General features: G+C 38.0%; 1 protein-coding gene across 2 annotated transcripts; it reads left to right on the top strand.

The window, feature by feature from the left end:
- LRRD1 (leucine rich repeats and death domain containing 1) lies at nucleotides 1–25,829 on the top strand. 2 transcript variants are annotated; one of them, XM_007522510.2, is made up of 5 exons: nucleotides 1–1,974; nucleotides 7,927–8,125; nucleotides 18,876–19,037; nucleotides 23,584–23,701; nucleotides 25,445–25,829. In XM_007522510.2, exons 1-5 carry the CDS (start codon nucleotides 64–66, stop codon nucleotides 25,629–25,631), a joined length of 2,577 nt encoding a protein of 858 aa, XP_007522572.1. In that variant the 5' UTR covers nucleotides 1–63; the 3' UTR covers nucleotides 25,632–25,829. The 2 variants fall into 2 exon arrangements, with proteins under 2 accessions (XP_007522572.1, XP_060051688.1); XM_060195705.1 differs by lacking the exons at nucleotides 23,584–23,701; nucleotides 25,445–25,829 and having other exon boundaries at nucleotides 18,929–19,031.
- The last annotated feature ends 654 nt before the right edge of the window (nucleotides 25,830–26,483 follow it).

Consider the following 26,483-nt stretch of genomic DNA (forward strand, 5'->3'; position numbering starts at 1 on the left):
TGGAAAAAATGAAAATTAAAATCTAGTTACAAACTTGTATTGCTGTAAAACATATCAGCCAATATGACATCTGAAAAGGAAGATACTTCAGAAGAGCTAGCAGATACCATCCATCAAAATAGGGAAGATTATAGAACAGAGTCAGTGGAAGAAACAACAAATCTGATAAAGAAAGCTTCTAGTGGAAAATCTTTTAGTCAGACTTTTATAAAACAGCCAAGAAAGGATACCTTAGACTTAATAGCACCATATTTAAGCAAGTCAAAAAGTGAAGAACTATGGAAAACTCATCAATTTTCTGAAATAAGCACTGGAAAAGACAGCCTTCAGCCAATAGAAACTTTACAAAAACAGTCATTATCAAAAACTGAGATGGTGTTAGAAAATCTGTTTTTCACTGACTTCTTATCTCATGAACCATCAGAAGAAACAAGTCCTTTTTTCTCTGAAAAAAGTCAGAGAAGACTTGACTTAGAGTCAAACGACTTTACAGTTAACCTCAAGGCCAAGGGTTTAAAAGAATTCCCTAGGGACATTTTAAAAATCAAATTTGTGAAATATCTATATTTAGATAAGAACCAAATCAAAAGTTTAAAAAGGGAGGAGTTATTTGATGTGATAGGACTTGAAGTTCTATCTCTGCAAGAAAATGGGTTATTATCACTTCCACCCGATATCCAGTTACTTCATAAATTAAGGATATTAAATGTCAGTTGCAACCAAATATCACATATACCTAAAGAGATATCACAACTTAAAAATATTAGGGAACTCTTTTTAAACGACAATTTAATTGCTAATTTTCCTTCTGACTTAGAAAATCTTGGGAACTTGGAAATATTAAGCTTAGCTAAAAATAAATTAAGACACATACCAGACACACTATCTAGCTTGAAAAACTTGAAGATTCTCAACCTGGAATATAATCAGCTAACAATATTTCCTAAAGCTCTGTGCTTCCTTCCAAAGTTATTTTCACTAAGCTTGACTGGAAACCTGATCAGCAGTTTACCCAAAGAAGTTAAGGAGCTTAAAACTTTAGAAAAACTTTTACTGGACCACAATGCACTTACCTTTTTGGCTGTGGAAATGTTTCAGTTGCTCAAAATGAAAGAACTCTACCTTTCTTTTAATAAGTTAGAAGTTATTTCCCATAAAATTGAAAATTTTAGAGATCTTAGAATTCTAAAACTTGATGAAAATTTATTGAAAGAAATACCAGAGAAAATTTCCCACTGTGTAATGTTGGAGTGCTTTAGTCTTACTGGCAATAAATTAACAGAGCTTCCTAAGAACATCTATAAGCTTAAAAACTTAAAAATTCTTCATGTAAACAGAAATAATATAATGAGATTAACTAATGACATCTCATATCTTAATAATATGTTCAGTATAGAAATTTCAAGCAATGGAATCACAGATGTTCCCATTGAAATAAAAAACTGCAGAAAAATAACCAGAGTTGATGTGAGTTATAATAAAATAACATATTTTCCAGTAGGTTTGTGTGCTTTAGATTCTCTTTATTATTTAAATTTTAATGGAAATTATATTTCTGAAATTCCTGTGGATATATCTTTCAGTAAACAACTGCTTCATTTAGAGTTTAATGGAAACAAACTCACTTTGTTTTATGAACACCTATGTTCTCTTATTAATCTTGAATACATGGATCTTGGAAAAAACCAAATAAGCAAAGTACCACCGTCTATTTCCAATATGGTATCCCTCTCTGTCCTTATTTTATGCTCTAATAAATTTGAAACTTTCCCTATAGAAGTGTGTACTTTAAAAAATTTGCAAGTACTCGATCTTTCAGAAAACCAAATACAGAAAATCCCTTCAGATATATGTAGCTTAAAAGGAATCCAGAAATTAAACTTCTCAAGCAACCAATTTAAAACTTTTCCTGTTGAACTATGCAAACTTCAAACACTGAAAGAACTGAATATAAGTCAGATAAATGGGAAAAAGGTAAGAAACTGGCTCTTTTAGGTTTTGTCTGGGGTGGTGGGGAAGCACTGGAGAAAGTCACACTCTAAGCTCTCGTGTATACCTACATGCATGTGAGATATTTATGTATTTTTTGTTTACTCATTCATTTATTTTACTGCCAGGTTTTTATTGAGTTTTATTTTTATTTTATTGCCACATTCCTGTAGCACTGTAGCATTCCACCTCTCCTGGTGGGCCTTTTTTTTTTTTTTTAACAAAAGAAGGTGAGAGACAGAACACTACCAATGTGCTGCTCCACACTCCACCACTCATGAAGCTTCCTCTTTGCCTGGAGTTTCTATGTGGTATCCAGGTCCTCCTGCTTCTAATGTATGTTTTCTACTCGGTGAGTTATCTTCTGGCCCCTTGTATGTGAGTTCCAAATTTAGCTATTTTTTTTCCCAACTCAACTATCATTTTTTTTAGGGAACATTCATTTATAGGATTGCTGTTGATACAGGATACATTTCCACATTTCTACAAGATAGGTCAATACATTTTACTCTCCACCAAACCATTATCTTGTTCTGCCATAGGGCGTAGGTCCCCAACTTCCCTTTTGTATTCTTCCCTTCTTTCAATTTTGCTTTGAAACAGATTTTTAAATTAAAAAAAATTATAGCCACCAGGATTATCACTGAGGTTCAGTGCCAGCACTACAAATCCACCACTCCTGGCAGTTATTTTTCCTTTTCTTTTCTATATTATTTGATAGAGACGGAGAAAGAGAAAAAGAGGGATGGATATATATGGAGAAAGAGAACAGCTGACTTGCTTCACAGCTCATGAAGCAAGTGGGGAGCAGAGGCTCAAACCTGCACTGACCAGCCCCCTTTTGAAATTAGTTTTAATTTTTTATGCAGTGCCTGTGAGTGAATGAGCCAGAGTCTTAAACGCACGCGGTCCTGTTGAGTCATCTTTGCAGCCCAATATATATTAAAAAATTTTTATTAGTGATTTAATATTGATTTTAAAATTATATTTTAGAATTATAATAATAAAAGTGTAATTCCATACTGTTCCCACCAGTAGAGTTCTGTGTTCCCATCCCCCTGCATTGGAAACTGCACTAGTTCTCCCAAGGTCATGGATATGGAAGTCCAATTTTTTTTTTTTTTTACCACCAGAACACTGCTCTGCTCTGGCTTATGATGGTGCAGGGTACTGAACCTGGGACTTTGGAGTTTCAGGCATCAGAGTCACTTTGCATAACCACTGTGCTATCTACCCCTCCTCGAAGTTCAATCTTTATTTTATATTTTGAGATAAAGACATAGAAACAGAGTGAGGGAGGGGCAAACACAAAAGGATACTTGCACCACCCTTAGAGTTTCCTTGGTGTTGTCCATCGTGGTCCCATGTGGTACTAGGTATTGAACCCAGGGCTTGATGCATACAAAAGTATGTGCTATACTTGCTGAGTCATATTCTAAGCTATTAAAACCTTTATGGAATTAAAATTAAAAATTAATCAAGAAAATTAAAATTTTGTATACCTAGCTTTCAGATATACAAAAGCTTTAGGGAAAATATTTCATTAAAATTAAATGTTGGACTGGCAAGATAGCTAGCTCACTTTGGATGGTGTTTGCCTTGCTGTGCACAAAATTCAGGTTTGCGCTTATTCCATCTCTCTCCCTCTGCCTGTTTATCTAAAAAATTTGGCCATAAAGACCCAGAAAGAAGAGTGAAAGAAAGAAAGAGAAAGAGAAAAACAAACTGACAAGTTATTTAAATTGATGATTTTAGAGTTTTAAAAGGGAGTTTTAAATTTGTAAACTATTCCTAGAATGTTCTGAACCTTGGCCATGGAATAAGCTCAGACTGACAGGGAAGCAGAGGTTACACAGGCTTCTTTGCTAAATACGAATAGACCTGGGCCCGAGATCAGATCAGTGGGGTTTACAGTTAATGGTATTTATGTACTTTTCCCATATTTGGGAGCTTCTCTCTGTCCTTATCCAGTTTTCTAGTCCTATCCTCAATTCTGACAACATCTTCCCAGACACTACTCCTAGCCTACCTGCATGATGGCTGTTTGGCTCAGTCAAAAATTAGCAAAGTCATGGGCCCCTAGGAATATGCCTTAAATAGAGTTCCTAGATCCTTTCAACATGAAGACCCCAAATTTCATCTGCTATAGTTTTACCTTTAGGTTCCTGATTACTAAACAAATTGTTCTGCTTCATATCGATGCTTTTCAACCATGAAGTTGCAGATGCTTCCATGATACCAACCTGACTTTCCTGGGCAGATTACCTCACCAATATGTCCTGGAACCCCCCCTCCTGAGAGTCCTGCCCCACTAGGAAAATATAGGAACAGTCTTGGGATATGGATCAGCCTGCCAATGCCCATGTCCAGCAGAGAAGGAAGACAGAAGCCAGATCTTCCATCTTCTGTATCCCATAAAGCTCTTTGCTCCATACTGATAAAGGGATAAAGAGAAACTTCCAATAGAAGGGAGGGTATATAGAATTCTGGTGTTGGGAAGTATACCCCTCTTATACCACAATCTTTTCTGTCATTAAATCACTGATTTTTTTTTAATTTGGAAAATTAAATTTTTTTAAAACTCATGTAGTAAGTATACCACTATAACCTACTGACATATGTTTTTACAACTTACTTTTTGTCTTGGTTTTCTTTTCTTTTTTAAATAATTTTTAATCTTTATTTGTTTATTGGATAGAGACAGCCAAAAATTGAGAGGGAAGGGGGAGATAGAGAGGGGGAGAGACACCTGCAGCACTGCTTTACCACTCGCAAAGCTTTCCCTCTGCAGGTGGGGACTGGGGGCTCAAACCTGGCTCCTTGTACATTGCAACATGTGCGCTCAACCAGGTGCACCACCACTCGGCCCCCTTGTCTTGTTTTTCTTATGTATCTGGTTTTATAAACAATTATAAAAAGATTGTGCATTTAAATTCAAATATTCTTTTTTTGATTAATTTATTTACTCTCTTTTGTTGTCCTTGTTGTTTTATTGTTGTAGTTATTATTGATGTCATTGTTTTTGGATAGGACAGAAAGAAATGGAGAGAGGAGGAGAAGACAGAGAGGGGGAGAGAAAGATAGACACATACAAACTGTTTCACCACCTGTGAAGTGACTCCCCTGCAGGTGGGGAGCCGGGGGCTCAAACTGGGATCCTTATGCTGATCCTTGTGCTTTGCGCCACATGCATTTTACCCGCTGTGCTACCGCCCGACTCCCTCAAATATTCTGTTTTAACCTAACAGACCATAAAGATTTTCCTACGATACAATTATTTATTTGTTTATTTAGCCAGAGCACTGCTCAGCTCTGGTTTATGTTGGTGTAGGGAATTGAACCTGAGACTTTGGAGCTTCAGGCATGAGTCTCTTTGTATAACCATTATCCTATCTCCCCTTGGCCAACTTTTTTCCCCACAAAATGCTATAACCTATACCTGAATTATGTAACCAACAGTTGTAAAGCATTTAGGGAATGCTTTACAGTGTTAATTTTTCAACATTATAATGTGATGAATTTCTCTTTTAAAATATTTATTTACTTATTTATAGATGAGAGAATTATAGCATTACTCTGGCATATTGTTCGTAAAGACAGGTTTTGACATGTCTTACTCTGTCCTTCAGGAATTTTCTCTAAGAAATTGCTGGATCAATGGGAATAAATGTTCTTACAGTTCACCATTTCCTTTTAAACTTAAACATTAGTTTCATGAAAATACCTTTTCTTCTAGTGGTGCCAAGGGAATGAGTTCAGAGTCTTACATATATGTGCTACCACTTACTGAATGACCTGCTGGACTGATTTTTTTTTTTAATTTCTTTAATGATATTACTTTCAAACTGTTTCCTTACTCCTGTGACTAATACTTCAATTAGTGTTTGGATCTTGTCCTCAAAACTCTTTGGGGGGCAGTTTATTTGGGCTTCTGTCCTGGTTCATTTCTCCAATGCTTCTTCTTGGTTTAACCATTGTATATGGTGTGTTATGAGGTCCCTCTCTCAGTACTATTCAATCCACTAATCACACTTGCCTGGATTGATTTGTGTCTGACTGGGGAGAGCACAGAAATGAAGTTGCTGCTACTCTGTGCTGGATATTTATGGCCAGCAGGTGGTGCTATTGTGATCTCTAGGTTTCTCTTGTTTGTATGATCCACAGATGTGAGATGGGGTGAGGGTGGGGGTTGCTTTGGGCTGTCTTGTGGTCACAAATGCTCTTTTTTATGCTGAGTCCTTGCCTTAAATTTAGGAGGTTAAAAATCCCTAGGGTCAAAGATTGAGAGGTTTTAAGCTCCTTTCTTTTTTCTTCCGGCACTTGAAACAACCTTCACTACTTGCTGCTCTTAAAGTGAAATTGCCAAAATGGCGCTGCTCTCCTCCGTGCCACCTGGAGCTCTAACCTACTTTACTGTTCTTCAACCCATGGCCCTTTTAGCCCCAACTGCAAGAGAGCACCCACCTGAGGCTGCAGATCTTTTGGTTGTAGATTATGACTTCAGTTGAGTCTGTTGTTGTATTTATTGTTTTGGGAGGAGAGATGATTCCTTGAGGGACTGTTATGACTGGTCCCTCACCAGTGTTGTAGTTTCAAACTTCTAATTTCACTAGACAGTCCTTGTTCTTTTATTCTTCTATTGTATCAAATTCAATCTAACTTCAAAATAAAACTGATTTTTCTTTCTAGTACCTCTTTTCAGATCATCTTCATTTCTGCTTGTGATGCCTTTTTTTTTTTTTCAAATATGCCAGTCTAGAAGTCCTACACTGACTGGGAAATAGCTCTCCTGATACTGATAGACCTATTTGCCTTGAATAGATGAGGACCCAGATTTGAGGGCCTAGCACAGTATGGGAACATCATGCATAGCATCAGGAAAATTGCACAAATAAAGGAGTGATGCCATGGTTTCTCCTCTGTCTGTTTTTCTCACTCTCTCCCTCTCTCCTTGGCTTAGATTAGAGAGGGTGGATAATCTACAGGGCAGCAGAACAGTGTGGGTATGAGGCCCAGTCTGTAAAAAAATTTTTAAAAAATGAGACATTTTCTACTGTTCTTTTTCCATCATCAGTAACACTAACTTTTTCTTTTTGGCTTCATTAAAATAATTATTTTTCTCTAACTGGTCATTTAATAATGCTGAACAAGACTAGAGGATAAGAGGGATGCAATTCCATACAATTCCCACCACCAGAGTGCCATTCATCCCCTCCACTGGTAGGTTCTTTATTCTTTATATCTCTAGGAGCATGGACCACAATTCTTTATGGGGTGCAGAAAGTGGGAGGTCTGCCTTCTGTAGTTGCTTCTCCATTAGACATGGATGTTGGCAGGTCAATCCACACCCCCAGCCTATTTCTATCTTCCACTAATGGAGTAGGACTCTGGGAAGGTGAGTTTCCATGACACATTGGTAAGGTCATCTGCCTAGGGAAGTCAAGATGGCTCCATGGTAGCATCTGCAACTTTGTGGCTGAAAAGGAGTAAGATAAGAAAGTACAAATTGGGAGTCAGATGGTAACGCAGTGGGTTAAGAGCACATGGTGCAAAGCTTAAGGACTGGTGTAAGGATCCCGGTTCAACCCCTGGCTCCCCACCTGCAGGGGAGTAGCTTCACAAGCGGTGAAGCAGGTCTGCAGGTGTCTTTTTCTCCCCCTCTCTGTCTTCCCCTCCTCTCTCCATTTCTCTCTGTCCTATTCAACAACGATGACAACAACAATAATAACTACAGCAACAATGAAAAATAAGGGCAACAAAAGGGAAAAAGAAATATTAAAAAAAATGTGAAATTATAGTCCTGACAGCTTGTAATTTGTAACATAAATAAAACATTTCCTTTCTATGAAAAAAAAAATCTCTCCTTTCATTGGGATTTAGAAAGTTTCCATTATATAAGTATCAATTAAAAACACGATTGTTTGATCTTTATTTCAGTTAACAAGAATCCCAGAAGAGCTGCCAAATATGACTCAACTTAGCAGACTCGACATCTCAAATAATGCAATAAGAGAGATTCCAAAAAATATAGGGGAATTAAGAAGTTTGGTTAGCTTAAATGCATGCAACAACCAAATAAGTCACCTCCCGCCATCTTTTCTTTCTTTAAATGTTCTCCAACAACTAAACTTGAGTGGTGAGTGTCAAGTATTATCAATAAGCACAGACTATAAGTAGAACACACATGTCTAAATTGCAAATTTTGCCAAGAAGACACAGAATAATAGTCAATGTAAGTACTAAGTGCCCATTGAATGGAATAAAAAGGCTATAATCCAGGTGGGAAAGTTGACTATATTCTCATTCTTTTTCTTTTCTGCCTATATTCAACCATACATATATCCTACCTTTCATCCAGACACCCTCTCTCCTTCTAAAGAAATCTATACAACCATAGGCCAGTATTTCTTCTCTGATGGATCCCCTGATCCCACTCCCATTCCTTGCAATTTCTTAGTTCTATACACAGTCTTTTGCAAGGTAAAGTACTCTAATAAAAAAGTAAGACAATCACTATAAAAATATCAGAACATACTTCCCAAAACACTACAGATACTAGACTAATAATTTCCTTAGTTAATTTTTTATTTCTGTATTTTAAATATACAAAACAATATCAATAAATGCCTATATGCTAGCTCTTAACTATAAGCAATGCTAAAATTTCATATTTACATGAGATATTTGATTGTTAAGAAACCAAATAGAAGGGTAGGGGAGATAGGCCAATGGCTACACTACAAATCCATTGATCCTGGAGGCTATTTTTTCCCTTTTGTTGCCCTTGTTGTTTATCGGTGTTGTTATTATTGTTGTTGGATAGGACTGAGAGAAAGTGAAAGAGGAGGGGAAGACAGAAAGGGGGAGAGAAAGACACCTGCAGACCTGCTTCACCGCTTGTGAAGTGACCACCTCCGACCCCCCCACCCCCCACAGGTAGAGATCCTTAGGTAGGTTCTCGAAGCTCCCAGGTTCCAGGTTCAACCTCTTGTATCATCATAAACCAGAGCTGAGCAGTGATCTGGTTTAAAAAAAAAAAAGTGTCGGGGAGGGGAACTGGCAAAGTGGCTCTCTTTGGTAGTGTGCAACCAAAATGGCTCTCTTGGTTGCTATGTGTGCAACCAAGTTTTGAGCCTAGACCTACCCCACTGAAGGAAGCTTTAGTGTTGTAGTCACTTTCACTGCATCTTTCTTTCTTTCTTTCTTTCTTTCTTTCTTTCTTTCTTTCTTTCTTTCTTTCTTTCCAAAACAAAATAGTAGAGTTGAAACTTCCTTTGTACTTTTCCCCAAAGAAATAGAGACTAGTGGTCCAGGAGGTGGCGCAGTGGATAGGGCTTTGGACTCTCAAGCATGAGGTCCTGAGTTCAATTCCCAGCGCACATGTATCAGAGTGATGTCTAGTTCTACCTCTCTCTCCTATCATTTATCATGAATAAATAAATAAAATATTTTAAAAAATAGGGACTAACTGTGCAAGGACTGGGTAAGGATCCCAGTTAGAGCCCGGGCTCCCCACCTGTAGGGGAGTTGCTTCACAAGCCGTGAAGCAGGTCTGCAGGTGTCTATCTTTCTCTTCCCCTCCTCTCTCCATTCTCTCTGTCCTATCCAACAATGATGACATCAATAACAACAATAATAAATAATAACTATAACAAAAAAGGCAACTAACGGGAACAAATATAAAAAATAAAGAAATAGGGACTAACTGAAGTTGTTTTTGTGTGTTTCTCCATAAATAAATACTATTTTGAGTTTTTTTATTTTGTTAAGTCATAATACTGTACAATGAGTAACTTTCCATTTTGTAACTTGCTTTTTATACATACATATGTGTATATATTTTGCCTACAGGCTTATCAATGGGGCTCAGTGCCTGCAGTATGAATCCACTTCTCCTGGTGTCCATTTTTTTCCATTGTTGTTGCTTCTGCTGCTGTTCTTGTTGTTGGATAGGACAGAGAGAACTTAAGAGAGGAAGGGAAGACAGAGAGAGGGGAAGAAAAATAGACACCTGCAGATCTAACTCACCGCTTGTGAAGCAAGCCCCCTGCAGGTGGGGAGACAGGGGCTCCAACAGGGATCCTTGCACCTGTCCTTACATTCCACACTCTGTGTGCTATTGCCTGGTCCCCTATATTTTAAATTTAATCTGTTAAAATGTCACTATCATTCATTTTAAATGAAATATAGCATTCAATTAAACAATAATCCAGTTTCCTGTTGATATATACTAGGTTGTTTCCAATTAGCTTGCTACTCTAGACATCCTCATCATTCTGACCCATGGCCCATACAAATTCATATTTAGCACAGAAACCTTTGTAATCTTTGAGTCCGTATTGGTCTGAACTCATAGCTCATGGTCACAGCTGGGAACATTCTAGGCTGCAGTCATGTCAGGACCAGTCTTCCTCTAGTGGCAGAGTAGGGTGACCCAGCTTCCCTTACTATAGATATCCATTTACATGTTCCTTGTATACATTGCCTGACTTAAAAAAAAACTGATTATATTGATTTACAATATAATAAGATTTGGGAGCATAGTTTCCATAAATTTAATTATATTTACATACAACTTACTATACCCACGATAGTTCCAGTGCCCCTTAACCAAAGAAATCACTCTGTCTATTCCCCCACTATCTCCCTGATCCTTTGACAACTAAAAGTAATCTCTGGGGCCAGGCGGTGGTGCAACCTGGTTAAATGCTCACATTACAGAATGCAAGGAGTCGGGTTCAAGCCGCTGGTCCCCACCTGCAGGGGGAAAACTTCACAAGTGATGAAGCAGGTCTGCAGGTGTCTGTCTCTCTCTCTTTCTATCTACCCTTCCCCTCTCAATTTCTCTGTCTCTATCCAATGACTAATAAATAAATAATTTTTAAAAATACAAAAAAATGGGGAGTCCGGCGGTAGTGCAGCAGGTTAAGCGCACGTGGCACAAAGCGCTAGGACCGGTGTAAGGATCCTGGTTTGAGCCACCGGTTCCCCACCTGCAGGTGAGTCACTTCACTAGCGGTGAAGTAGGTCTGCAGGTGTCTATCCCTCTCTCCCCGTCTGTCTTCCCCTCCTCTCTCCATTTCTCTCTGTCCTATCCAACAACGACGACAACAATAATAACTACAACAATAAAACAAGGGCAACAAAAGGGAATATTTTTTTAAAATACAAAAAAAAGTAATTTCCGTACCGTCTTTCATAGAGACTGTGACAGCTGGTATTCCTACCAGCGCTGTACCAGAGCTCCTTTTTCTCACATCTTCATTTATTTTTCCCATTAGTCCATTTTCATTGGCATGTGGGGATATCTCCTTTTAATTTGCATTTACCTAATAATAAATGATGTGGAGCATGTTTCATATATCTGTGACCCGTGCTTATGTCTTTCTTGGAAAAGTAATTATTGAAACTTTTTTTCTTTTGCCACCAAGGTTATTGCTGGGGCTCCGGGCTGGCTCTGTGAATCCACTGCTTCCCGTGGCCTTTTTGTTCCCCTCCCCTCTAATTTTTATTTGATAGGATAGAGAAATTGAGAAAGGACAGGGAGGCAGAGAGAGTGAAAGATAGACTCCTGCAGACCTGCTTCTCCTCTTGTGAAGCGCCCACACACCCCCCACACACACACACACACAGGTGGAGAGCGGGGACATGAACCGAGAGTCCTTGTCGTTGGTAATAAGTGCACTTAACTGCGTGTGTTACCGTCCAGCCCCCAACTATTGAAATCTCTTGCCATTTTTTATTGAGCTGCTTAGAGTTTTGTTGTTAAATTATATTATTTCTGGGGCCAAATGGTGGCACACCTGGTTAAGCACTCACATCACAGTGCGCAAGGACTCAGGTTCAAGCCCCTGGTCCCCACCTGCAGGGGGAAAGCTTCACAAGTGGTAAAGCAGGGCTGCAGGTGTCTCTCTGTCTCTCTCTATCACCCCCATCTCAATTTTTGGCTGTCTCTATCTAATAAATAAAGATAATACTTTTAAAAAATTTACTATTTCTGTATATATTTTGTATATCATTGCTTGAGGTATGTGTGATATACAAATATCTCCTCCCCATTGCTAAGTTACCTTTTTACCTTTATATTAATCTTTTGATACATAAAAGCTGTTTAATTTTCTGTAGTCCTACTTTTAAATGTTATTTATTTATTGGATATAGACAGCCAGAAATTAAGAGGGTAGGGGGAGATAGAGAGGGAGAGAGATACCTGTAGCAATGTTTTACTACCATTCTTCACAAAGCTTTCCCCCTGCAGGTAGAAACCTGGGGCTTGAACTTAGGTCCTTGTTAATTAAACATGTGTGCTCAACTAGAGGTGTGCCACCACCTAGTCCCCTAGTCCTGTTTGTTTTTGTTTGTTTTCTTTACCTACCAGTGGGGCTGAATTTACAAACACACCACTCACCGCTGATGTCAAAATCCTGGGCTATATCATGTACGTTCTCTTTTATGTGTTTCGTTTTTTTTCATTGAATTTTTTTGTTTTTTATTTTAATAAGAGAAGAGAGAGAGGAGAGAGAAGAGAGGAGAGAGGAGAGAGAGAGAGAGAAACTAGAGAACTGCTAGGATTATTGTGATGGTAGGGATTGAGCCTGGGACCTCAGAACCTCAGGTATGAAAATCTTTTGGATAAACACTACGCAGTCTCCCCAGTCCTTATATCTTATGGTTTGTGATCTAGTATCCAAGTTTTTACCCCATTTAGAGTTAACTTTTGTATGAAGTTAAGTGGTTACCCAATTAAAAAAAAAATTATGTCTATCCGGTTTTCCCCAACACCATTTGTTGATGAGGCCTTCTTTTCTCCATTATATAGTTTCACTCCTTTGACACTTGTTAGATGTCCACATATCGGTGGGTTTCTTGGCTCTGTATTTCATTGATCCAAGTACCTGTTTTTGTTCCAGTACCATATCATTTAAATAAAAATTGCTTTGTAGTACAATTTAAAGTTAGTTAGCAAGATGTCTTCATTTGTCTTCTTTCCCCTTATGACTGTGCTCTCTTTCCTTCCCTTTCTCCCTTCCTCCCTCTCTCCCTCTCAGTGCAACACAAATTTTAGAATTGTTTCTTTTATGTCTTGAAGAATACCATTCTCTCTCTCTCATATAATATATATATATACATATATATATATATATATGGATGACAATGACTTTATAAATTGCTTTAGGTAAAATGATCACTTAAATAATGTTCATTTTTCAATTCATGACCGTGGGCTATACTTACATTTCTTTGTGTTATTTTTTTATTTCACTTAAAAATATATTATTTTTCCTTATAAAGGTCTTTCATCTCTTTTGTTAAATTTACTCTAAGGTATTTTACATTTTGGAGTGCATTGGTAAATGGGACTGCTTCCTTGAGGCCCTTTCCTCTGATTCTTTGTTTGTGTAAAGAAATGCAACAAATTTAGTTATATTGAATTTGTATCCTGCCATTTGTTGATCATTTTCAGTTTTTTTTTCTTTTTTTGAGGATGGGGGAGAATTCTTCTGTATATTTTCATATCACCTTATTTCCTTTCTCTCTTTTTCTTTCTTTATTTCTCCTTTTATTTTTGAGAACAGAGAGGTCAAAAGGGAAGAGGGAGAGAGAGAAAGAGAGACACCTGTTGGCCTGCTTCATTGCTTATGAACATCACCTCCCCTACCCCCTCCCAACAGGTGGGGACCAGGGCTTGAACCTGGTCCTTGAACATGGTAATGTGTGCACTCAACCCCAGGTACAGTGCCACCTTGCCCCTCCATTTTTCCTTTCCTCTCCTCTCCTCTCCTCTCCTCTCCTCTCCTCTCCTTTCCTTTCCTTTCCTTTCCTTTCCTCTTTTCTCTCCTTTTCTTTTTCTTTTTTCTTTTTTTTTTTTTTTTTGCCTCCAAGGTTATTGCTGGGGCTCTGTGCCTGCACTATGAATCCACTGCTCCTGGAGACCACCTTTTCCCTTTTGTTCTCCTTGCTGTTTATCATTATTATTATCATTGTTGTTGTTATTGCTATCATTGTTGTTGGATAGGACAGAGAGTAATTGAGAGAGGAGGGGAAGACAGAGAGGGGGAGAGAAAGGTAGACACGTGCAGACCTGCTTCAAGCTTGTGAAGCAACACTCCCCCTTCCCGCAGGTGGGGAGCTGGGGGCTCAAACCAGGATCCTTGTGCTTTGCACCATGTGCACTTAACCCACTGTGCTACCACCGCCCAGACCCCCATTTTTTCTTTTAGAAAAATGTTCATAATATTGTCTATGACCAATTGTAGTTCTGGCATTGTACTTTTGCCTCTTTAATTTCTGATTTTTATCATGGGTTTCTCTTTTTTTGTACTGAGCCTATTGAAGGACTTGTCTAATTTATTTATCCTTTCAATTTTAAAAAATAATTGAAGTTTCTATGTCATTCATTTCCACTCTGATATTTATTATTTCACTCCTGCTGACTTTTGGGTTGTCTGTTGCTCCTTTCCAGTTCCCTTAGATATAATGTTAGATTGCTTATTTGATATCTCTCTTCTTTGTTAATGTGGTCTCATACTGCTATGAATTTCTTTTCTTTTTTTAATTTGTTGGGGGGTTAATGTCTTACAGTCAACAGTAAATCCAATAGTTTGTACATGCATAACATTTCTCAGTTTTCCACACAACAATACAACCCCCACTAGATTCTTTTTAAAAAAATTATCTTTATTTGCTTATTGGATAGAGACAGCCAGAAATTGAGAGGATGGGGGAGATAGAGAGAGGGAGAGACAGACACCTACAGCACTGCTTCACCATTCATGAAGCTTTCCCCATACAAGTGGGGGTTAGAGGCTCAAACCCAAGTACTTGTGCACTGTAACATGTGCTCTAACAGGTGAGCCGCCACCCGGCCTGAATTTCTTTCTTAATTTAGCTTTTGTTTCATCCCGTATTATCTGGAGGAACTTCTATTTTTTTTTTTTTTTTTGGTATTCTGGGAAATTCTTTATTTCTCTTTTGATTTCTTCATTGATCCACATGTTGTTCAGAAACATGTTTAGTCTCCATATGTTTGAGATTTTCCTAGTTTTCTTTTTTTGTCTCCTTTTTGTCTTCAATTATATCAAAATCAATCTCTTTGTGCTGGCTTCATTTCATTGTTATTTGATTAAAATGCTTCTATCCGTTTCTTTCTTTTTGTTTTATTACTTCATACTACTGTTGCTTAACTCTTCTTTTTTTTTTTTTTTTTTGCCTCCAGGGTTATTGCTGGGGCTCGGTGCCTGCACTACGAATCCACTGCTCCTGGAGGCCATTTTTCCCATTTTGTTGCCCTTGTTGTTGTGCTTGTTATAGTTGTTATTGTTGTCATAGCTGTTGTTGTTGTTGGATAGGACAGAGAGAAATGGAGAAAGGAGGGGAAGACAGAGAGGAGGAGAGAAAGACAGACACCTGTAGACCTACTTCACTGCTTGCCAAGAGACCTCCTGCAGGTGGGGAGCCGAGGACTTGAACCAGGATCCTTCCGCAGGTCCTTGAGCTTTGCGCCATGTGCGCTTAAGCAGCTGTGCTACCGCCCAACTCCCAACTTTTTTTTTTTTTATCACCTTCTGTGATAACCTCTATCTATACACTGCCTTCCCTAATGGAGTTGAACAGTTCTTGTGTTTTTTTTTTCACTTCAAAAATGACTTATTGGGGCAGAAAAAAAAAAAAGCTATATATCTTCGTTCTCTTCTCCCACTTTCTAGGTTTCTAGGGTAATTTCTAGGTTTCTGCTCTCTAAAATACTGGCTTGTTCCTCTAGTGAGTCTATTTCTTTTTCTTCTTTTAAAAGATTACCTAATTTTATTAGTGATCTAATATTGATTTACAAACTTGTAAGATAATAAGGGTATAATTCCATGCAGTTCCCACCACCAGAGTTCTGTGTCCCATCCCCTCCATTGGAAATGGAGAGAGTAGGGGAAGACAGAGAGGGGGAGAGAAAGACACCTGCAGACCTGCTTCACTGCTTGTGAAGCAACTCCCTGCGGGGAGCTGGGGGCTCCAACCCGGATCCTTCCGCTGGTACTTGCGCTTTGCGCCACATGCGCTTAACCCACTGCTCTACTGCCCAACTCCCCAGGACGTGTCTTTCTTATTATTTATCTCTTCTTTCCTCTCAATTTCTGTCTCCATTCAAAATAAATTTAAAACATAGTCATCTAAAAAATAAAAGGAATTCTGTTAAATTGATACATACATTAATGTTATGAAAAAATAATGAGACACAGCAGGGATGCCAAGAGAGCCAGGGATCCTAGGGAAGAAATAACAGAGACAGTGCAGAGCAACATACCAATGGCCCAGGTGGAGGAGCTGAGTTAGGATAAGAGGGCTCTGTCTCTTGGCATCCCTGCTGTGTCTCATTACTTTTCATAACATTAATGTATGTATCAATTTAACAGAATTCCTTTTATTTTTTAGATGACTATGTTTTAAATTTATTTTGAATGGAGACAGAAATTGAGAAGAAAGACGAGATAAATAATAAGAAAGACACCTCCTGGGGAGTTGGGCAGTAGCGCAGCGGGTTAAGCGCATGTGGTGCAAAGCGCAAGTACCAGCGTAAGGATCCTGGTTCAAGCCCCCAGTTCCCCCCTGCAGGGGAGTTGCTTCACAGGTGGTGAAGCAGGTCTGCAGGCGTCTCTCTGTCTCTCTTCCTCTCTATCTCCACTTTCTCTCTCAGTTTCTCTCTGTCTCTATCCAATAACAAATAAATTTTAAAAATTTTTAAAAAGGAAGAGACACTTCCTGCAGCACGTGACATTTTCTCCTGTAAGTGGGGATCAAGAACTTGTACCTGGGTCACTGAACACTCTAATGCGTGCACTCAATTAGGTGTGCCACCACTTAGTCCCAGTACTCCTTATGGAATGTGTTGGTTTTTGAGAGAGTGATTCAGCCTTATCACCATACACATTGTTTCTGGTTGTTACTTGTTCCTTTAGGAGTGAAGCAATTGCTATCTCGGAAATGCCATCTTGCAATTTTATTTTTGATGTTAAGTTTAGATAAGGTGGTTTTGAAAAAGTAACAATTATGAAAGTAGAGCTTAATCCTTGCCCTCTGACATAGTGTCTCAGCTCCAAAGAATGGAATGCAGAAAGGAAAAAAAAATAAAGATAAAATTATGTTTGAGAAATCTGACATAGTTTTTTTTTTTTAGAAAATCAGAATGGTTAAAAAATCAGAAACGTTATTTTAATTCTTTTTTTTATTTTAAAATAAACAAGTGTTAAATTGATTCTATTTCTTTAGTCATCTTGAGAATGCAGTGTTGTACAATAGTTTCATATAATAATATCTTCTATCCACCTCTGATAACTTTATCCTCAGGAGCTGTTAATTTCTATTCTCAGTCAAAAAGGGAAAGCAAATATGACTAACCCACATGTTAGCATTTTGGACTATATTTTAGGGATCACTAAAGTAGGGAGACTGAATTTTTTGCTATCCTAAGCCATGTGCTTTCAATATTTTAGAAGGCCATTATTTATACTCCAAACAATATAGCAATAACCCTCCTAGAATGGTACTTGCAGTTCTCAAGTTCTCAAGAAAATAAGTTGTTGATATTTGTAAAAGTACAAAAGGATGTAGCCCTTGACTATATTGTTTTCCAACCCATATCCAATACATAGAAACATTCTTGAAATATCTGTTGAGTGAATGTTTGATCTGTTCTTCCTTTTCTCATCACCTGAACCACCATCATATTTTTGCTGACATACTATTTTTAATTATTTATATATGTACTATTTATTAATGAACAAAAGCACCTTTCTGGCATATCTACCCCATTGATAAAACTAGGGCTTCATGCTTGCAAGTACAATTCTTTACTGAACTAACTACCTCTCAAGATGCTTGGCAGATGTTATTTTAGACAAGGGATCAAGGCTGTTAACATTGTTGATGATGTTATTTGAGTATCAGTTACCTCTGATATAATATGATGAAAATAGTCAATCAACTACTTTATATTATTTCCAAAAATCTATAACCTCAGTCAAACCATGGGAAACTATATCAGATAACTAAAATTAAATAATCTACAACATACATAACTAGTACTACCCAAAATTCTCAGTATCATGAAAAACAAGGAGAAACTGACAAAATGTCCCAAACTCTGAGAGGCTTAAGCCGATATCATTCTGGACTGCATTCTGAAAGAAAAAACGAGGACATTTATGAAGAGACTGTCAGACTTCATCATGTACCTTTGTTAGGTCCTTATATTTGGCAAATGTAATATAATGACACAGGTAACTAAAACTAAGTGAGAGTATACAGAAACTCTCCACAATTTTTGTAAATTTTCTATAAATCTAAAATTGTTTGAAATTAAGTCATTTAAAAGTTATCATCACACTTGCTCTGTAAAATCCTCTGTTGTGGGAGTAGGGCTGTAGCGCAGCGGGTTAAGTGCAGGTGGCACAAAGCGCAAGGACCTGCGGACCAGCTTAAGGATCCTGGTTCAAGCCCCTGGTTCCCCACCTGCAGGGGAGTAGCTTCACAAGCAGTGAAGCAGGTCTGCAGGTGTGTATCTTTCTCTCCCCCTGTCTTCCCCATTTCTCTCTGTCCTGTCCAACAATGATGACAGCAATAATAACTACAACAATAAAAAAAATCCTCTGTTGTATTACAAGAAAATTCCTTTGTCATTTTGCCCATCCTTTGGAAGAGAAAGTACCACCATTCTGTTTCAATACACCCTCCTCTTCACACCTACAAAGTACAATAAGTAGTCATACTCTTCCAGTATTATTAGGGTTTTCTGGTACTCTGCCACTGAGACATAGTAGATGATCAATCCATACTAATTATTTTTCTCTACAGTTTTATTTTATAAAAATGTGTAATTATATTATAATTCTTGACAGGAAATAATCTTACTGTTCTACCTAGTGATATCTACAATCTTTCTTCACTGAAGGAGATAAATTTTGACGATAATCCTTTATCAAGACCACCAGTGGAAATCTGTAAAGGAAAACAGTTGGGTACTATTGTACACTATCTTCACAGGGCTGATGAAAGAGATGGTAGGTGATGATTGACTAGCTTACAATTTATTTTATAACATCTATAAAATAAAAGATAGTTTATTTTTAGATGCATTTATTTATTCATAAAATAGCATCATCTGGCATACATTGGCACTCAAACCCAAGACCTCACACTTGGCAGTCCTGTTCTATACCACTGTTTTACCTCCCTGGCTGCAAAAGATAGCTTAGAGGATTTCAATCTAGCAGAGACAATAAAATACTTATCACCTTTCCTTTTCTAATGGTTAGAAGTTTATTTCAATAATTCATATAATTTATTCCAAGTTCATACAAATGGAACTCTTGAAAAAAGACAGATCTGGGGGGCTGGGTGATGGTGTGCACCCTGTAAGTGCACATAGTACCAGGAAGGATTTGAGTTTGAGCCCCTGACTCTCTACCTGCAGGGAGGATACTTCACAAGCAGCAAAGCAGGTCTGCAGATGTGTCTGTCCCCACCCCCTTTTTTTCTTCACTCTCTCTGCCTCTGTTTCTCTGTGTCCTATCCAATAAAATGGTAAAAGTGGCCACCAGGAGCAGTGGATTCATAGTGCTGGCACTGAGCCTCAGCAATAACCCTGTAAACAAAAAGGGAAGAAAGCAAGGAAGGAAGGAAGGAAGGAAGGCAGGAAGGAAGGAAGGAAGGAAGGAGGGAAGGAAGGAAGGAAGGAAGGGAGGGAGGGGAAGGGAAAAATACAGATTCAAGTGTATCAGTAGGCTGCTTCTCAACTATTGACATTTATGTTCAGTAGACTTGCCTTTATGCTTGTGGCCAGACCCAAAAAATTCTCTTACAAAAATCTCTCCATCAGGCCTGATATTATTATCATATGTAATTCTTTTTAAAAATATATTGTATTTGTTTTATTTTAATGAGAAGGAGAAAGACCAGAGCACTGATCAGCTCTGGTTTATGATGGTGCAGGGAATTGAACCTGGGATCAACTGAACCTCAGGCATGAAAGTCTTTTTACATAACCATTATACTATCTCCCCTACCTCCCTGAGTACATGTTCTAAACACACACAGCTTTAAGAAAGTCTGTATATCTTTTCCATTAATGCTAATCTCCCTTCATTCCTTCCTTCCTTTCTTTCTTTTTCTTTCTTTCTTTCTTTCTTTCTTTCCTCCCTTTCTTTCTTTCTTTCTTCCTTTCTTGGTGCTAGCATGACTTCACCATTGCAAGTGGTCTTCTTTTCTCTTCTTCCTCATTCTCTGCCTCCTTTTTGATAGAGGATTAGATACAGAGTGAAGTAAACAGGGAGAGAGAGAAAGAGGAGACACCTGCAGCACTGCTCCACCCCCTCACAAAGTTTCCTCACCATAGGTGAAAACTGAGGGCCTAAACCTAGTTCCTCATGAATGGTAACATGTCTGCTTTAATGGGTGAGCCACTACCTGGCCTTTGTCAATCAGTTTTTGGTCCACTATGATTACTTGTATGTAACCCTTTCAGTCTTCACTTCTGTCCTTCTGTTATTGCTGAGAACAGGTTCATTGTATTTTTCAACTTCAGTATCACTTCATTAAGGGGATGTTGATTTACAGGAATGTTGTAACAAAGGTATATTTCCACATTTCCCCCTAAAATAGGTGTCAGTACATCTCACACTCCACCAAACTGTCATCATGTTCCACCGTAGAAACTTTGAGTGCTACCCTCCCCTTAGTGTTCCCCCTTCGCCCTTCTGAGTCCCCACCTCTGCTGCCATAGACTACAGTCCGTTGAAGTTTTTCCTGGATTGTCCTCCTTTGCTTTGTTTCCTAGATTTCCCTCTACTAGTGAGATCATCTGTCCTTCTGGCTTATTTAACTCCACAAGATTCCTCATAGTTCCATCCATATTGTAGTAAATAAGATTATCTCATTTCTTATAGCTATGTTGTAGTTCATTATGTATATGTACCACAACATTAAATATTTATTGTTGTTGGACACTTGAGCTGTTTCCAAATAATGGCTATTATAAACAGCACTGGCATAAGCATGGGTATACATGGACTTTTTTTTTTCCAAATAGGTGTATTTGTGTTCATTGGATAGATGTCTAGGAGAGAAATTGATGGACTATATGGTAGGCTAATTTTTAATATTTCCAGGAACCTCCAAACAGTTTTCCACTAGGACTCTACTATAAAATAGCTATGGCCTATTCTTTAAACTAGAGACTATCTATTTATTTTTAATTTCTTTATTGGGGAATTAATATTTTACATTCAACAGTAAATACAATAGTTTGTACATACATAACATTTCCCAGTTTTCCATATAACAATACAACCCCCACTAGGTCCTCTCTCATTCTTCTTGGAATTGTATTCTCCCCCTGCCCCCACCCACCCCAGAGTCTTTTACTTTGGTGCAATATGCCAATTCCAGTTCAGGTTCTACTTGTGTTTTCTCTTCTGATCTTGTTTTCAACTTCTGCCTCAGAGTGAGATCATTCCATATTCATCCTTCTGTTTCTAATTTATTTCACTTAACATGAATTTTTCAAGATCCATCCAAGATCGGCTGAAAATGGTGAAGTCACCATTTTTTATAGCTGAGTAGTATTCCATTGTGTATATATACCACAACTTGCTTAGCCACTCATCTGTTGTTGGACACCTGGGTTTCTTCCAGGTTTTGGCTATTAAAAATTGTGCTGCTAAGAACATATATGTACACAGATCTTTTTGGATGGGTCTCTGGGGAAGCTGAGCTCCAGGACACACTTATGGGGTCTTCAGTCCAGGGAAGCCTGGCCGGCATCCTGATGGCATCTGGAATCTGGTGGCTGAAAATAGAGTTAACATACAAAGCCAAACAAATTGTTGAGCAACCCTCCCTCTCTTTCTTCCTCTGGTAAACCAATAATGCGTATACTGTTTCTTTTGAAGTCATCCCATAGGTCTCTGTTGTTGTTTTCAGTATCTCTTAATCTCTTTTTGAGATCTCTTCTTTTTTAGTTGTCTCTAATTTGTCCTCGATATTGTTAATTCTGTCTTCAGCCTCATTGATTCTCTCTCCCCTCTACTGTTTTCTGGAGTTCATCTATTTTGTTACCCTGTTCTGATACTGTTTTGGCTTGCTCAGATAGTTGTGTTCTTAGCTCAGCTATTTCAGCTTTCAGCTCTCTAATAACCTTGAGATTAGTGTTTTCTTCCAGAGTCTTATTTGTTGTTTCTGCACTTCTGATGACAATTCCTTCAAACTCTTTACTACTCCTGTGATTATTTTCTTAACTAGTGTTTGGATGTTGACCTCATTATTTTGTGCTTCAACCTTTGGGGGGCTTTAACTGGACTCTTGTCCTGGTTCATTTCTCCAATATTTCTTCTTGTTGGTTTAACCATTTTATATAGTATATTATGAGGTCTCTCTCTTAATACTTTTCAAATTACTGATCATTCTTGCCTGGATTGACTTGTGTCTAGGTATGGTAATTAAAGGGTTCACAGTTGTGGAAATTGACAGTTGTTTCAATAGTATTTTAATCTCTGAGTTGGAGCTCAGTGGCTTAAAAGCCTCTTTTGTGCTTTTTCTTCCCTGTATACTATGGGAGCCTGAGGGCTTTTAAACTATAAGTAATCTTCTTAGCTTAATCACTTACTCCTGACCAAGAGATAAAGCAGGGTGTGGCAGAGATAACCCAGTGGTTATGCAAGGCGACTTTCACAGCCCCACTGCTAGGCCACCGAGGTATAGATCTTCTCCTGAGTTAACTCTTTCTTGGTTTGTTCTCTGTTCCCTGGTGACAGCACAGGGCCTCCCTGCCACTGCTCCAGATTCTGAGGCACTTGCAATGGAGACTCACAGTTGCATTTGGTGAGTCGTAGGGGAGTCCTCTCCTCCCTTCAGCCATCCGCTTGTTGGTGAAACAGACTGGAGGTGGTGTTTCAACTGGTAAAGTGCTGGACTGTTACCAGCCACTTAATCTCTTCCCAGGCTCCTCTTTGTCCATGAGCCACACATGTTTGCACTCACTGGTGATTTGGTGGGTTCCTGAAGTCATTCTAGTCCTGTCTTCTTGCTGTCCCAGGTGGTCTCCTTTGGTATTCCTAGTTGACCCAGGAGAAGAGAGGAGTGAAACACAGCTGCTGCTGCTCTGTAGCCCTGCCTCCAGAAGTCTTCTGTGACTTTCTATTTATAATTAGTTTACCATTTAATAATGTTTTCTCAATATGAAATATACAAGTATATATTGTGTTTATGAGTTTTGCTTCTCAAAATGGCATGTAAAGGAACACACTATGCTGCCAGAATTGAAGATGTTAAATTTATTTTCAAATTTTGGAAGAATTAAAGGTTTAAAATTACTGTGAAGTTATTTATAACATTATCCTTTCAAGTAGCCATTTTATGTGATAGTGTTATTTAGATTTTTAGAAGATATTTAAAAATGATGCATATTTCAGTTTGTACATTATATCTACAGTCTAGTGTTCAACATACTTGGCACTATATTTGATAGGAGCGTGTAAGTAAGAAAGCTGGATCTAATAGAGTAAAATTTTCAAAAGATAATCTTAAATTTCCTCTGACATTTAAATGCAGAGAAAATCTTAGAGAAGATCTTCAGAATAGTTGCCAACAGCATCACTGAGACAAATTTTGAATTTTTGTGTCATAAATTAAAGCTGGCAATGTTGGAAAGTGATATGTCTACAAAAAGGTATGTGTCACAAGTCGTGTAAGCTTAATCTCAGCTTCTGATGTATCAACAGCATAATTTTGAAACATTCATATTAACATGAATGATAATTTATTGTAGAAGAATTATTTCAGTTTGCTCTATCTCTGAAATCCATGTAAGCATAATAGCTAAACTCAAGGATTCTGAAGGCATACAGCTTTAAATCCCAACTAGTTTTATGAGTTTGGATAAGTTCTTCATAACTCTTTCTTTACTGAAAAATAGTACTACCTAAGAGTTGACCTGAAAACATACTAACATACTAAACTGACAGGAGATCAAGTTATAAAGCATTGTAGTAATGATAATATAGTACTGGCTGATAGTAAATTATCTGTAATTTTTGTTTTGATGCCTTGAGTAAATCTCTCTTAGACTTCAATTGTTTATTTACTACAAGAAAACAGATGACAGGTGCTAACAATCACTTCCTATCAAAAATATTTTTAGAGGGCCAGGTGGTGGAGCACCTGGTTAAGTGTACACATCACAGTGCACAAGAACCCAGGTTCAAGCCCCTGTTCTCCACCTGCAGGGGGAAAGCTTCACAAGTGATGAAGCAAGGGCTACAGGTGTCTCTTTGACTCTGTCTCTCTCCCTATTTATCTTTATCCAATAATAACTAAATACAGATTTAAAAATATTTTTTAAAATAACTTTATTTAATTTGATAGGAAAGAGAGAAATTGAGAAGGAAGGAGGATAGAAAAGGAAAGATACAGCCAAAGAGGTTCAGCTACAGAGCTAGATGAATCTGTAAACTGCACATGATAGACCTGACCCTAGAGAATGCTTAACTCCAAGGGGCTTACCCTAGCCAGAATGCCACCTAAAGCTAGATGGAGGCAAACTGACAGTGAGAATTTTAAGAGCGGGCCGGGGTAGATAGCATCATGGTTATGCAAAGAGACTCTCAGGCCTGAGGCTCCAAAGTCCCAGGTTCAATCCCTTGCACCACCATCAGCCAGACCTGAGCAGTGCTCTGGTAAAAAGAAAAAAAAAAAAAAAAGAATTTTAAGAGCAAGGACAATATAGCCGGAAGTGGGTGGAGATTAAAAAATAAATAAATAGAGGTTAGGGGAAAAAAGAGAGATACAGAGAGATACTTACAGCACTGCTTTATCACCTGTGAAGTTTTCCCCTTGCAGGTTGGGGCTGGGGGCTTGAACCCTGGTCCTTGAGCATGGCAACATGTGCACTTAACCAGGTGCATCACCACCTGGTCCCTTGTCAATCACTTTCAATGTGCTAGTCTTTGTGCCAATTTTTTTTTCTTCTCCTCCAAGGTTACAGCTGGGTCTTGGTGCCTGCACTACAAATCCACTGCTCCTGGAGGCTATTTTCTCCCTTTTTGTTTCCCTTGTTATTTATCATTGTTGCTGTTATTTTTATTGTTGCTGTTGGATAGGACAGAGAGAAATCAAGAGAGGATGGGAAGACAGAGAGGGGGAGAGAAAGATAGACATCTACAGACCCGCTTTACTGCCAATGAAGTGACACCCTGGGGCTCCCCACTTGCTCCCCTACTTTGGTCCTTGAGCTTTGTGCCATATGCGCTTAACTTGCTATGCTACCACTCCCCCCTCAGATTTTATGTAGACTATCTTTACTAATTAACCCACACTTCAGTAAATTGGTTTGAAACCAAGACATACAATATTTAAGTAGTTTGGAACAAGTTAATTGGTGATTAAAATAACTATTGTTTGAATTTTTTTCCAGCACTACTTCATTAAATGAGAGAGTCTACCAAGCACTTACTAGATGGAAAACTGAAAGGAACAACCTGTCAATAACTACTGCTGCTTTAAAAGACCAACTACTTCGAGCGCTTACTATGATAGGAGCATATGAAATTATGGACAAAATAACAGCTTTACAACTTTTTACAAGCGCTATTAAATTCTGAACAATGGATCCATAGTCAAAATGGAAAAGTTGATGATACACTTTCATAATCAAAGTTGGATTTTAAAAACTATTTCAATTGATCATACAAGAAATTCGTATGTAATTTTAAGTCATGTCTCTTTTAATACATTCCTAAGAGATAATAATACTATATGGCTACCATTCTAATGCTACCATAACAAAATATTACAAAAACTGCTTTGTGTTTTTTGTTGCTTTGGAATTACTGTAATGAGGTCTTTTCTCCCTTCAAATGACTTTCTTGGGGGGTTCGGGGTTGGGGGTTAATGATTTACAAGACATTGCCACTTGAATATAGTTTCTTATCTCTTCACACCACTCCCACCAACTAAAACCTTCCTCTGCTACACTGAGTTCCTAATGCCCTTATAACTCCCTTTCCCTCCTTTAGATTCCTTGGGTCTGCTGCAACAGACAGTTGTAACTAGTCTTACAAATTTCACCCTATGATTGTCCTCTCTTTGGTCCTTGAATTCTACCTGAGTAGGTCATCTGGTAGTCATCTTTCTCTGTCTCTTCTCACTTAACAAGAACAATTGTTCTGGATGTAACAAATGAGAAAATTTTCATACATATCATAATTTTTATTAGTGATTTAATACTGATTTAAAAAATTATGAGGTAATAGGGACAACCCGAGTTCTGTGTCTCCATTCTTTCAATTGGAAACTGCAGTAGTTCTCCCAAGGTCACAGACTGGGGTTAGCTACAACTATTTTCTTTTTTTTTTTTTTTAAAGAGGGACCTGATCAAAGTCCTGTACTTTTTTAAAAATATTTATTTTATTTATTTATTCCCTTTGTTGCCCTTGTTGTTTTATTGTTGTAGT

Source organism: Erinaceus europaeus, chromosome 8 (genome assembly GCF_950295315.1).
Source record: "Erinaceus europaeus chromosome 8, mEriEur2.1, whole genome shotgun sequence".
NCBI classification, from domain to species: Eukaryota; Metazoa; Chordata; class Mammalia; order Eulipotyphla; family Erinaceidae; genus Erinaceus; species Erinaceus europaeus.

Bases quoted from the DNA above. Each gene is read 5' to 3' on its own strand.
- LRRD1 (XM_007522510.2), top strand. From the start codon at position 64: ATGACATCTGAAAAGGAAGATACTTCAGAAGAGCTAGCAGATACCATC. The intron at 19,038-23,583 runs GTAGGTGATGAT...ATTTAAATGCAG, and splicing joins CAGGGCTGATGAAAGAGATG to AGAAAATCTTAGAGAAGATC. The intron at 23,702-25,444 runs GTATGTGTCACA...ATTTTTTTCCAG, and splicing joins AGTGATATGTCTACAAAAAG to CACTACTTCATTAAATGAGA.